This window comes from Pristiophorus japonicus, chromosome 1 (genome assembly GCF_044704955.1).
Source record: "Pristiophorus japonicus isolate sPriJap1 chromosome 1, sPriJap1.hap1, whole genome shotgun sequence".
Taxonomy (NCBI): domain Eukaryota; kingdom Metazoa; phylum Chordata; class Chondrichthyes; family Pristiophoridae; genus Pristiophorus; species Pristiophorus japonicus.
The window spans coordinates 143795966-143808252 of record NC_091977.1 but is presented as its reverse complement, the minus strand read 5'-3'; the positions used below and the strand labels follow the sequence as shown (position 1 = coordinate 143808252).

Below are 12287 nucleotides of genomic sequence, written 5' to 3'. Positions count from 1 at the left end.
TTTGAGTCATTTGCTGAGGTAGCAGCGAAGGTGGATGAGTGCTGTGCTGTTGGTGTTGCGCATCTGGACTTCAGAAAGGCGTTTGATAAAATACCATATATTAGGCTTGTTAGCAAAATTGAACCCCATGGAATGAACAGGGCAGTTGCAGCATGGATACAAAATTGGTTGAGGGATAGAAAACAGAGTTGTGGTGAATGGCTGTTTTTCGGATTGGAGGGAAGTATACAGTGGCATTCTTGAAGTTTCAGTACTAGGACCAGTGCAGTTTTTGATATACATTAATGACTTGGACTTGGACTTGGAAGTATTGTAAACAGTGAGAAAGATAGTAATAAACTTCAAGAGGGCAATGGCAGGCAGGTGGAATGCACGGACACATGGTAAATAAAGTTCAATACAGAAAAGTATGAGGTGATACATTTTGGTAGGGCAAAAGAGGAGAGACCATACTAAATCGTACAATTTTAAAGGGGCTGCAAAACAGAGAGACCTGGGGGTGCTTATGCACAAATCTTTGAAGGTGGCAGGACAGGTTAACAAAGCACTTAATAAAGCATATTGTTAAGCTCATAATAAAGTGATGCAACTGAGTACTGTAGACAATGAGTAAATGTGACCTTAGCTCCTTTATTCAAACTCCAGAGTGAAACACCCGACTCCCTTCTTTGGATATGACGGTGCCAGCAAGCCATTTGGAAAATGTCCATAGTTGAATACAAATACAGGGTCATTGACTTCAATATCGCGTGACAAGTTTGCGCAATCATGGTAAATGCTTTGTTGATGATGCCTGCCCTCGACGCCATCATGGATATCAGGGTGGACAAGAGAGAGCCTTGTTTTGAGTGCCCTTTTCATGAGCAGTTCAGCTGGGGGAACCCCGGTGAGCGAGTGGGGTCTGGTGCGGTAGCTGAGCAGGACTCGGGACAGGCGGATCTGCAGGGAGCCTTCCGACACACATTTCAAGCTTTGCTTGATGGTTTGGACTGCCCGTTCTGCCTGGCCGTTGGATGTAGGCTTGAATGGAGCATATGTGATGTGCTTGATCCCACTGCGGGTCATGAAATCCTTAAATTCAGCACTGGTGAAGCGCGGCCCATTGTCGCTGACAAGGACATCAGGCAGGCCGTGCGTGGCGAACAAGGCTCATAGGCTTTCGATGGTGGCAGTGGACGTGCTTCCAGACATTATTACACATTCAATCCATTTTGAATAAGCATCCACAACAACCAAAAACATTTTGCCTAGAAACGGTCCCGCAAAGTCAACATGGATCCTAGGCCACGGTTTGGAGGGCCATGACCACAAACATAGCGGTGCCTCTCTGGGTGCATTGCTCAGTTGAGAGTAAGTGTTGCACTGGTGCATGCATGACTCTAAATCTGAGTCGATGCCGGGCCACCACACATGGGATCTGGCTATAGCTTTCATCATTACTGTGCCTGAGTGGGTACTGTGTGGGTCGCGTATGAACGTTTCCCTGCCTTTGTGATTGCCCCACAAAAGACAGTCTGCCTGTATGGACATTTCGTCTTTGCGGCGCTGGAATGGCTTGATCTCTTCATGCATCTCCGTTGGAACGTTGGACCAGCTCCCATGAAGGACACAGTTTTTTACAAGTAAAGGATCCTGGCTGGTCCAGGTCCTGATCTGACGGGCCATAACGGGTGACTTTTCATTTTCGAATGCATCCATCACCACGAGCAAATCTGCAGGCTGTGCCATTTCCACACCGGTGGTGGGCGACTGAGAGCATCAGAGCAGTTCTCTGTGCCTGGTCTGTGGCAGATTACATAGTTGTATGCAGACAGCATGAGCACCCATCTTTGGATGCGGGCAGAGGCATTGGTGTTAATCCCTTTGCTCTCTGAGAATAGCGATATGAGTGGCTTAGGGTCAGTTTCTTACTCAAACTTGAGACTAAACAGATACTGGTGCATTATTTTTACCCCATAAACGCATGCCAGAGCTTCTTTTTCAATCATGCTGTAGGCCCTTTTGGCCTTGGACAAACTCCTGGACGCATAGGCGACCGGTTGCAATGTTCCCGATTCGTTTGCTTGTTGTAACACACACCCGACCCCGTATGAAGTCGCATCGCAAGCTAGCACTAAACGTTTACATGGGTTATACAGAACAAGCAGTTTGTTGGAACATAACAGATTTCTGACTTTCTCAAAAGCAATCTCTTGTAATTTCCTCCATACCCAGTCATTTCCCTTGCGCAGCAGCACATGTAGGGGTTCTAGCAAGGTGCTTAACCCGGGTAGGAAATTACCGGAATAGTTGAGGAGTCCCAGGAACGACCGCAGCTCCGTCACGTTCTGTGGTCTCAACGTGTTCTTGATGGGCTCCGTCTTGGCGTCGGTGGGTCTGATGCCGTCTGCCGCGATTCTTCTCCCTAAGAACTCGACCTCTGGTTCCAGGAAAACACACTTTGAGCATTTCAACCTGAGTTCCACATGATCTAGCCAACTTAGAACCTCTTCCAGGTTCTTCAAGTGTTCGACGGTGTCCTGACCTGTGACCAGTATGTCGTCCTGGAAAACCACAGTGCGCGGAATCAATTTTAGCAGACTCTCCATGTTCCTTTGGAAAATTACCGTGGCCAATCGAATCCCAAACGGGCATCTATTGCAGATGAACAGACCTTTTTGCGTGTTAATGCAGGTGAGGCCTTTGGAAGATTCTGCCAGATTCTGCGTCATGTAGGCCGAGGTCAGGTCCAACTTGGTGAACGTCTTTCCTCCAGCCAGGCTCGCAAATAGGTCGTCTGCTTTGGGTAGCGGATACTGGTCCTGCAGCAAAAAACTGTTAATCATTACTTTATAGTCCCCACAAATTCTGACTGTGCCGCCGCCTTTGAGAACCAGAAAAATTGGACCGGCCCACTCGTTGAATTCCACCAGCGCGATGATACCTTCTCGCTGCAGCCTGTCCAGCTCAATTTCCACTTTCTCTCGCATCATATATGGCACCACCTGTGTCTTGTGATGGATGAGTCGTGTACCGGGAACCAAGTGGATCTGCACCTTCGCCCCCGAGAAACTTCCGATGCCTGGCTCAAACAACGACGGAAACCTGCTCAGAACCTGGGCACATGAGCGCTCGGATGTCATCCTAGTTCCAGTGTATTTTTCCGAGCCAGCTTCTGACGAACAGTGTGGGGCCATTTCCTGGTACAATCCATAGTGGGAGTTCGTGCACTGTTCCACCATAGGAGACTTTTACTGCTGCGCTGCTGATAACTAATTGATCAGCTCTTTAGTGTAAGTTCTTAGCTTGGTATGAATGGGGTTAAGCTTGGGCCTGTGTGCCTTGTTGCACCACAGCCTGTCGAAGGCCATGGATACTGGAATTCCATCCAGTTCGACTTTTAGCATGAGCGGTGGACATTTCGTGGTGAAGGTGTGTACCCCGTACACTTCTGCCTCCTCAGTTCGAGTCTTTAGTTCAGTCTGATCCACCATGGATCGATCCTCCTCTGCAATGTGGTGGTTTGCAGGGCTTGCAGCTCGACTGCACATTTGCTGGAGATGTCCCATTATTCCACAGCCTTTGCACACATAGTGTTTGAAGCGGCATTGATGGGTTCGATGATCAGCTCCGCAGTGCCAACAAGGTGTTAACTGCCTCGCATTAATGATTGATGGCGGACTCTGGGTCACCTGAGGTCGTGCAGCGGCCGGCGTGTACATTCTGCCTTCTGCATTCCTGTCTGAAAACGATGTTACTTTGTGTACAGTACTTGCCGAAACCTCTTTATGCTGCTAAATTTGTTGGGTGTTATCGCTGGCAGACATAAATGCCTGGGCTATCGTTAGGGCTTTGCTCAAGTTCGGTGTTTCAACAGTCAATAGTTTATGAAGGATAACCTCATGGCCAATGCCAAGCACAAAAAAGTCTCTTAGCATTTGCTCAAGGAATCCATCGAATTCGCAATGACCAGCATACAGTTCTTCATACGATTTGGTTGTTGGTTTCACCAGAGCTAGAAGGTTCTTCATGAGGCTATAGGTTGTTGCCCCACAAACGGTGAGGAGGATCGCCCTTCGTTTGGCAATATTTTCGTCCCCTTCCAGCTCGTTGGCCACAAAGTATTGGTCGAGCCGCTCCGCAAAGGCCTCCCAATCGTCCCCTTCTGAGCATTTCTCCAGGATACCAACAGTTCTCTGCATTTTCGTGTGGTTGTTCATTATCTCATCGCCAGTTGTTATGCTCATAATAAAGTAATGCAACTGAGTACTGTAGACAATGAGTAAGTGTGACCTTAGCTCCTTTATTCAAACTCCAGAGTGTTGGTACAGCATGGGAGACCTGCTTATATACAGTGCTTCCAAGGGATGTTGGTTCCCTTGGAACTCCAACAGGTAAGCTCTCTGGTGGCGGTATGATACAGGTTGCCTTGGGTTGCATACATAACACATATGAGGCTGGATTTTAGGCTTTTCTGTTTTCGGGGCGGAATCGGAGGCGGAGCGAGAAACTTACTGGCCAGGAATAGTTTGCGTCTTGGTATTTAAGTTTGGGCATCTGGGCCCAAAGGGGGCGCAGTGCTAAGGAAGGCGTTGTACACCTCTCTTGGCGCAAGGATAGAAAAGTCGCAAACTAAAGTGCCGGGCTGTGAGCGCTTCAAGAGAGGCCTGGGGGAAGGGGGGGGAAGAAAACTTAAAAAAATACATCAAAACATTCCCAAAACATTGCCCACGCCACCACAACACAAATCACAAAAAAATTAAAAGAACAAACACTCACACTTACCTTTGCAATCCTTTACCTTCCTCTCCAGTGCCGGGATCAATGAACCGCCCTGATTTCCCAGGTGGTCTTTGCGGGCACACTTCCGGGCATACGGGCAGGAGCTCAAACTCGTGCCGGTGTCGCAATCAGGTGTTGCACACCCGACGCAGCTCTTCCCGGCGGTACTGCTCAGCGCCACCGCAAAAACAGACCGGAGGATCACAGCGGGGCGCTGGAGGCCTCGCCGTCGCCTTGCACGCCACTCCGGGGCAAAAAATGGGGTGAAGAGGAGCGGAAAATCCAGCCCATGGGATCCTGGGCTTTATTAATGGAGGGATAGAATACAAAAGCTAGGAAGTTATGCTAAACCTATATAAAACTCGAGTTCAGCCCCAGCTGGAGTACTGTGTCCAATTCTGGGCACCGCACTTTAGGAAGGACGGGAAGGCTTTGGAGAGGGTACAGAAGAGATTTACTGGTTCCAGGGATGAGGGATTACAGTTACGTGGATAGACTGGAGAAGTTGGGATTATTCTTCTGAGAGCAGAGAAGGCTTACAGATGATTTGATCGAGGGTTTACAATCTGAAGGGTTTAAATAGAGTAAATAAAGAGTAACTGTTTCCGATATTTGAAGGGTTGACAACCACAGGGCATAAATTTAAGGGAATTGGAAAAAGAATCAGAATGAGGACAAACTCATTCATGCAACGAGTGGTTAGGATTTGGAATGCACTGCCTGATACACATTCAATGGTAGCCTTCAAAAGGGAATTGAACAAATACTTGAAAGAGAAAAAATTGCAGGGATATGGGGAAAGAGCGGGGCAGTGGGACTAACTAAATTACTCTTTGAAGGAGCTGGCACAGACTCGATGGGCCAAATGGCCTCCTTCTGTGCTGTACTATTCTATGATTCTATGATATGGAGGAGACGAACAAATAGATTATGGAGTACAATGGCTGCTGTGCTGCTGTGACCGTGAAATGTTATTTGTGGAAAGTAGATAGATATTCTAGAATGTTACTCAGCCAAGGTAAAATTGAGAAATGTTGAGTAACACTGAAGATTAGGCTAGTATTGAGAAGCGCTTGGAAGATTCTGGCAATATCGCTGCATATTTGAATGTTTTGTTCCATCACCAATAAAGTGCGCTTATAGATAGTGTGCATCAATACATGCATTTTCTAATATCAGAAGTTGCTAAAATAAATGCTTTCATCCTGGAGAGAAATAATAGGTAAGACCATGAACCATCCCCAGCTTGTATTTCATGTGCTTATTGTTTTGAAGTGGCCTTCTGACAGTGAGAGTCCATTGCCAGTGCAGCACCATGACTGTATGGGCCCACAAGGCTCATGTCACCAATAGCATTAACATTCCTAAAATGTGAATGACCACACCTCAGTTAAAGGGTCAAGCATGTGTATGTGTGGCACCAATAAAAATAGCTGTTAAAATTACATGTTGGTTTGCAATGACAGGAAACTATTTGCTGTAAACATGCTTACTCTCCAAATCTACAAAGTAGGGATCTTTGTGTATTAGAACATTCTGAAACATTCAATTTAAAATTAGTTTTGTTTTTCTGCTTCTTTTTGAAGTGGTTTGGAAACCTGGCTACAATGAGGTGGTGGAATGATCTGTGGCTTAACGAAGGATTTGCATCATACTTCGAACACTTGGGTGTTTCTTCTATAGACCCTTTTATAAAAATGGTAAGATATTATAAATAACAAAATAGTCAAGGTTCTGTTAATAATCTCTGAGAAGGACTGCATAAAGCAAAGGTTCTCAAACTTTATGGTTGAAGGACTCAATGAATTAGTAATCATGGACCCCCCCATCTAAATTATAATATCATGTAATATTCATAATATGAAAGTGCAGCATGTAAAGAGTGTTTTAATAATGCTTTTAAGAAAACATGTATTTATTTATGGATATCAGTGAGATATGTGTGCCTGCTTCTCACTGCAGGATCTGACTATCCTTGGTGTGATGTTTCTCCACAGATCCAGGGAAGAGACTTGCAATTTTGTTGGTAAACAACAATTGATTCTAAATAGGTTTATAACCTTCAGACATCTCCCCTGCTGGGTGAAACAGCCAGCCCACACTGTGCTGCACATGTGGCAGCCACACACCGCTCCCACCTTCGGCTCGCACCAAGTCCACCTCTAGTCAGCCCTTCACGGTATTTTACAGACCCCTCAAAAGTCTCTCTGGACCCCCAGGGGCCCATGGACCCTTCTTTGCGAACCACTGGTTTAAAGGTGTTGAGTCATTAACATTCCTCTATGAAAACACTTGGTGGGTTGAAACAATATCGCAATGGCACTGAATATCTGAATTCACATTAGGCTTTCCAATAGAAAGAACAAAACCTGCATTTAGATAGCACCTTTCACACCCTCAGAATGTCGTAAAGTCCCGACTAGTCAATTATTTACTTTTGAAGGGTATTTTCTCATAGCAAGGTCCCACAAACAGAATGAGGAGATAATCTGCTTTTGGTAGTTGAGGAATAAATGTCAGAGAGAAAGTAGGCAAAGCTCCTGTCAGCATTTTAAAATAAAGAGCGAACTGTTGTAATGTCGGAAACACGGCAGCCAGTTTGCATGTAACAAGATCCCTCAAACAAAAATTAGATAATGATCAGATCATGGGGCCGAAATTGCCCGCCGCTGGAAACGGGGCTCACCGACTGTGTTTCTGTTGATTTTACCAGCGTGGTGGATGCAGTGGCCTCTTGAGCGAAATTCCACTCTTGGGCTTGTTTTTTCAGTGGATCGGAAGTTGGTCATAATGGGGGCGGATGGGCAGCGGTAAGCAGAAGTTCACAGTTGAGAGGGGCGGAAGTTGAGGGCGGGTAGAGTGTCCGATGCTGTCACTCAGCAGCGTAGCACTTGTGACGACAACATGGCACGGCATCACCATGGCACTCCCCTTCACTTATAGGGAGAGCCTGCGCGATTCTTCAAGTTCGGTCCACTGGGCCACCAGGGAAGGTTTTGGCCGGACCAAGGGCCTGATACCCAAGAGGGGGTGCCATGCTGCCTGTTGGCGACCTGGCCGTCCCGGGGGCAAAATTGTCAGCCCGACATGGCAGTCGGCTGGCAAAATAAAAACATGGCGGCAGCGGCTGTAGGTCCTCCCCTTTAATGGCAGCCATTCTAGAAGGACTCCAAGCTCAGTGCACCGGCAGAAAAAGCTGTTGGTGCCACCGAGCGACAGGAGTAAGATTTTCTCGGTGGAATTTCGTGATCGGGGGGAGGTGGGGGAACATCAGCGGCGTGCATGCTGATGATGCACTTAGGATCGATCAGCACCAGCAGAGCGGTAGTGGAGGGAGTGCGTCATTGCTGGGATACTGATTGAGACCAAAGACTTGGCTTTGGAAGCAGCGGTTCTGATAGCCCAGACATTTATCTCAGGGGAGGAAGAGACCAGGATGATGTATGACAAAAATCTTGGTTCAAATGCGGCAAACGACCAGGGAGTCAACATTGTTAACGTGGCACACAGTTCTCTAGGCAGACGAGGGCAATCGGACATGCCCGAGCATGTAGTCGAACCCAAAGGGGGAACTCAACAGAGACAATGGCTAACTGAACGGCGATTCATGCCATCACAATGGACAATACGACCAGTAATGGGGCCATCAACACCTGTTACTGCTGTGCTTAAGGACAGTTACAGAGACAGTCAGAGACGATCGACTGGTAATGGACCTTTTGTTTCCAATAATGGGGCCTCCAGCTCATGCTGGAGCTGTGGAGGCAAACACCCAGCCAGAGCTTGCAGGTATCAGAACTATACCTGCAGAAACTGCAACGTCAGCGGTCACTTGGTGCGTATGTGCAGGAAGCCTGCAGCCAGGTTGATGTACGAGGAGGACGGGCCCGATGTAAGCCCTACGAGGCCAAATGAATACTGGGGGAAAATGCTGGAAGCTGAAGTTCAGCGAGTTCATGTGGAGCACATATAGAGTTCATATACCTGGACGCCACCGATAATGATGAAAGTGCTCTTCAATGGCATCCCAGTGTTAATGGAGCTCGACACAGGGGCCAGCCAGTCCCTGATGAGTATCAAACAGTTCGAAAGGTTGTGGGTGTCCAAGGCCAGGAGGCCAAAATTATTGCCGATTGAAGCACAGCTACGGACATATACAAAGGAGATAATTCCGGTGCTCGGCAGCGCCACGGTAGTCGTGACCCACAAAGATTCGGAGAACACGTTGCCACTCTGGATTGTCCCAGGGGATGGTCCCGCAATACTGGGGAGGAGTTGGCTTGCTGTCATGACTGGAAATGGGGTGATGTCAATGCAATTTCTTCTGTGGAGCGAGTATCATGCTCACAGGTCGTGGACAAATTTGTCTCATTATTTCAACCCGGCATCGACACTTTCATGGGGGCCAAGGTAGTGATTCACATAAACCCGGACGCCAGGCCAGTACACCACAAGGTCAGAGCAGTGCCGTATGTGATGCGGGAAATGATAGAAGGCGAATTGGACCGCCTGCTGAGGGAAGGCATCATCTCGCCAGTCGAATTCAGTGACTGGGCGAGCCCGATTGTGCCGGTGCTCAAGGCGGATGGGTCGGTCAGGATATGTGGTGATTACAAGACCACCATCAATTGGGTGTCACTCCAAGACCATACCCGCTACCGAGAGTGGTGGACTTCTTTGCGACGTTTTCCGGTGGCAAAATTTTTTAAAAATTGGACCTGACCTCAGCTTACATGACCCAGGAGCTGGCGAGTGAGTCGAAGAAGCTGACCGCCATCATGACACACAAGGGGTTGTTTGAGTATAACAGATGTCCGTTCGGGATTCGTTTGGCCACCGCAATCTTTCAGCAAAATATAGAAAGCCTCCTCAAGTCGATTCCAAGGACGGTGGTTTTTCAAGACGACATCCTCAACATGGGTCGCGACACTGAAGAACACCTCCACAACCTGGAGGAGGTGCTACGCAGACTGGACCGGGTAGGGCTGCGACTGAAAAAGGCGAAGTGCGCCTTCTTAGCTCCAGAGGTAGAGTTCCTGGGGAGGAGGGTAGCAGCAGACGGGATCAGACCTTCTGCGTCCAAAACGGAAGCGATCCAGAGAGCACCCAGACCATGTAACACGATGGAGCTGTGTTCGTTCCTGGGGCTCCTGAACTATTTTGTTAACTTTCTTCCCAAATTGAGCACGCTGTTAGAGCTGCTACATGTGCTCCTATGCAAAGGTCGCGAATGGGTCTGGGGGGACAGCCAGCAAAGGGCTTTTGATAGAGCACGCAATTTGTTATGCTCCAACAAACTGTTAACGTTATATGACCCGTGTAAGAAACTTGTTTTAACGTGCGATGCGTCGTCCTACGGGGTCGGGTGTGTGTTGCAGCATGTGAATGCCAATGGTCAGTTACAGCCGGTAGCTTATGCCTCCAGAAGTCTGTCCCAGGCAGAAAAGGTCTATGGGATGGTAGAAAAGGAAGAGCTAGCATGTGTATATGCAGTAAAAAAAATGCACCAGTATCTGTTTGGCAGGAAATTTGAGCTGTGGACAGATCACAAACCCCTAACGTCCCTTTTGGCCGACAACAGGGCAATAAATGCGAATGCATCGGCCCGCATACAGAGGTGGGCATTCACGTTAGCCGCCTATGACTACGTAATTCGACATAGACCGGGCACTGAAAACTGCGCCGATGCACTCAGCAGGCTCCTACTAGCCACCACTGAGGGGGCAACTGAGCATGATGCTGAGATGGTCATGGCTGTTGAAGCTTTCAAAAGCGAAGATTCACCTGTGACAGCCCATCAGATTAAAGTCTGGACAAATAAAGACCCGCAACTGTCTTTAGTTAAGAAATGCATCCTGAATGGGGACTGGGCAACCACGTACAGGGCATGCCCTGAGGAATTTAAACCGTTTCATAGGCGCAAGGGTGAACTCTCAATTCAGGCCGATTGCCTATTGTGGGGAAACCGAGTAGTCATGCCACAGATCGACAGTGAGGTATTTATCAGAGAACTTCACAATGAGCACCCGGGCATTGTCATGATAAAGGCAATTGCCAGGTCACATGTTTGGTGGCCAGGGATAGATGTAGACCTAGAACTTTGTGTTCGTAGGTGCAACACATGTGCCCAGCTTGGCAATGTGCCCAGGGAAGCCCCCCTTAGCCCCTGGTCCTGGCCTGCCAAGCCATGGTCACGCATCCATGTGGACTACGCAGATCCTTTCATGGGAAAAATGTTTTTGGTTGTAGTAGACGCCTACTCCAAATGGATTGAGTGTGCCATTTTAAATTCAAGCACATCCTCTGCCATGGTAGAAAGTCTACAGGCAATGTTCGCCACCCATGGTCTACCGGATGTCTTGGTCAGCGACAATGGCCCATACTTCACAAGCATTGAATTCCAGGATTTCATGGCAGGCAATGGAATCAACCATGTCAGAACGGCACCTTTCAAGCCAGTCTCAAACGGCCAGGCAGAACGAGCAGTGCGGATAATCAAACAGGGAATGCTCAGAATCCAAGGGGTTCCCTACAAAGCTGCTTATCAAGCCTCCTGTTGGCCAATAGATCCCGACCACACTTGCTCACAGGGGTTCCACCCACAGAGCTGCTAATGAAAAGGATGCTCAAAACCAGGTTATCTCTTATACACCCCACTATGAAATAAATTGTTGGATAGCAGGCATCAGTCACAATGTGACTACTATGACAGGAATGCGAGGGTGTGATGTATTGATGTCAATGACCCTGTTTTTGTCCTTAATTATGCTACATGGCCCAAATGGCTTGCAGGCACTGTGATTGCAAAAGAGGGGAATAGGGTTTTGGTAGTTAAACTTACCAATGGACAAATCTGCCGCAAACACGTGGATCAAACTAAAAGGAGGTTCAGCAACCCCACAGAAGAAGCAGAGGAAGAACACGACGTAGAGTTTACTCCACCACAGGTGACCGAACACCGGAACCAAGTGGAGGAGAGCCCAGTCACTGAGGGCCGTCTGGACAGGCCTGAGGCACCGCAAACAGCAGACACTCAGGCCAGCGCCCAACAACCGGAGCCCCAACTCAGGCGCTCTACAAGGGAGCGTAAACCACCAGAGAGACTTAACCTGTGATCCCAATAAGACTTTGGGCGAGAGGTGATGTCATGTATTCAACTATCATTGTAACCCATGTATAAGCTGACCTAAGTTGTACACCTTGAGAACATTGACCACAAGGGGGTGAACTTGTGGGAGACACTCCAAACCTGGACTTTCAGTTATAAAAGGGGAAGCTCCACCCACCTTCATCACTTGAGGTCTTGGTAACAAAGGTAACTGGTCACAGAGTGACCTTCTCTCAAGTATGGGCCTCGTGTGCATTTATACTGTATAGTAAGGATATATCACTTTTCCGCAGGCGGCCGAAGGCTGCGCTGGCACACTGGAGGCAATGTTGAATCTCCGCATCAATGTCTGCCTTTGTTGATAAGAGGCTCCTGAGATATGGGAAATGGTCCACGTTGTCGAGGGCCACAACGTGAA

General features: G+C 48.0%; 1 protein-coding gene across 3 annotated transcripts in view; it reads left to right on the top strand.

Moving 5' to 3' along the window:
• The window catches only part of LOC139265923 (aminopeptidase Q-like), a 352506-nt gene that overhangs the window by 161212 nt on the left and 179007 nt on the right, over positions 1-12287 (top strand). For all 3 annotated transcript variants that reach the window (XM_070883537.1, XM_070883528.1, XM_070883519.1), the window contains exon 6: positions 6348-6461. In XM_070883537.1, coding sequence (XP_070739638.1) covers positions 6348-6461 — 114 coding nt within the window. The remainder of the gene's footprint in view (positions 1-6347; positions 6462-12287) is intronic.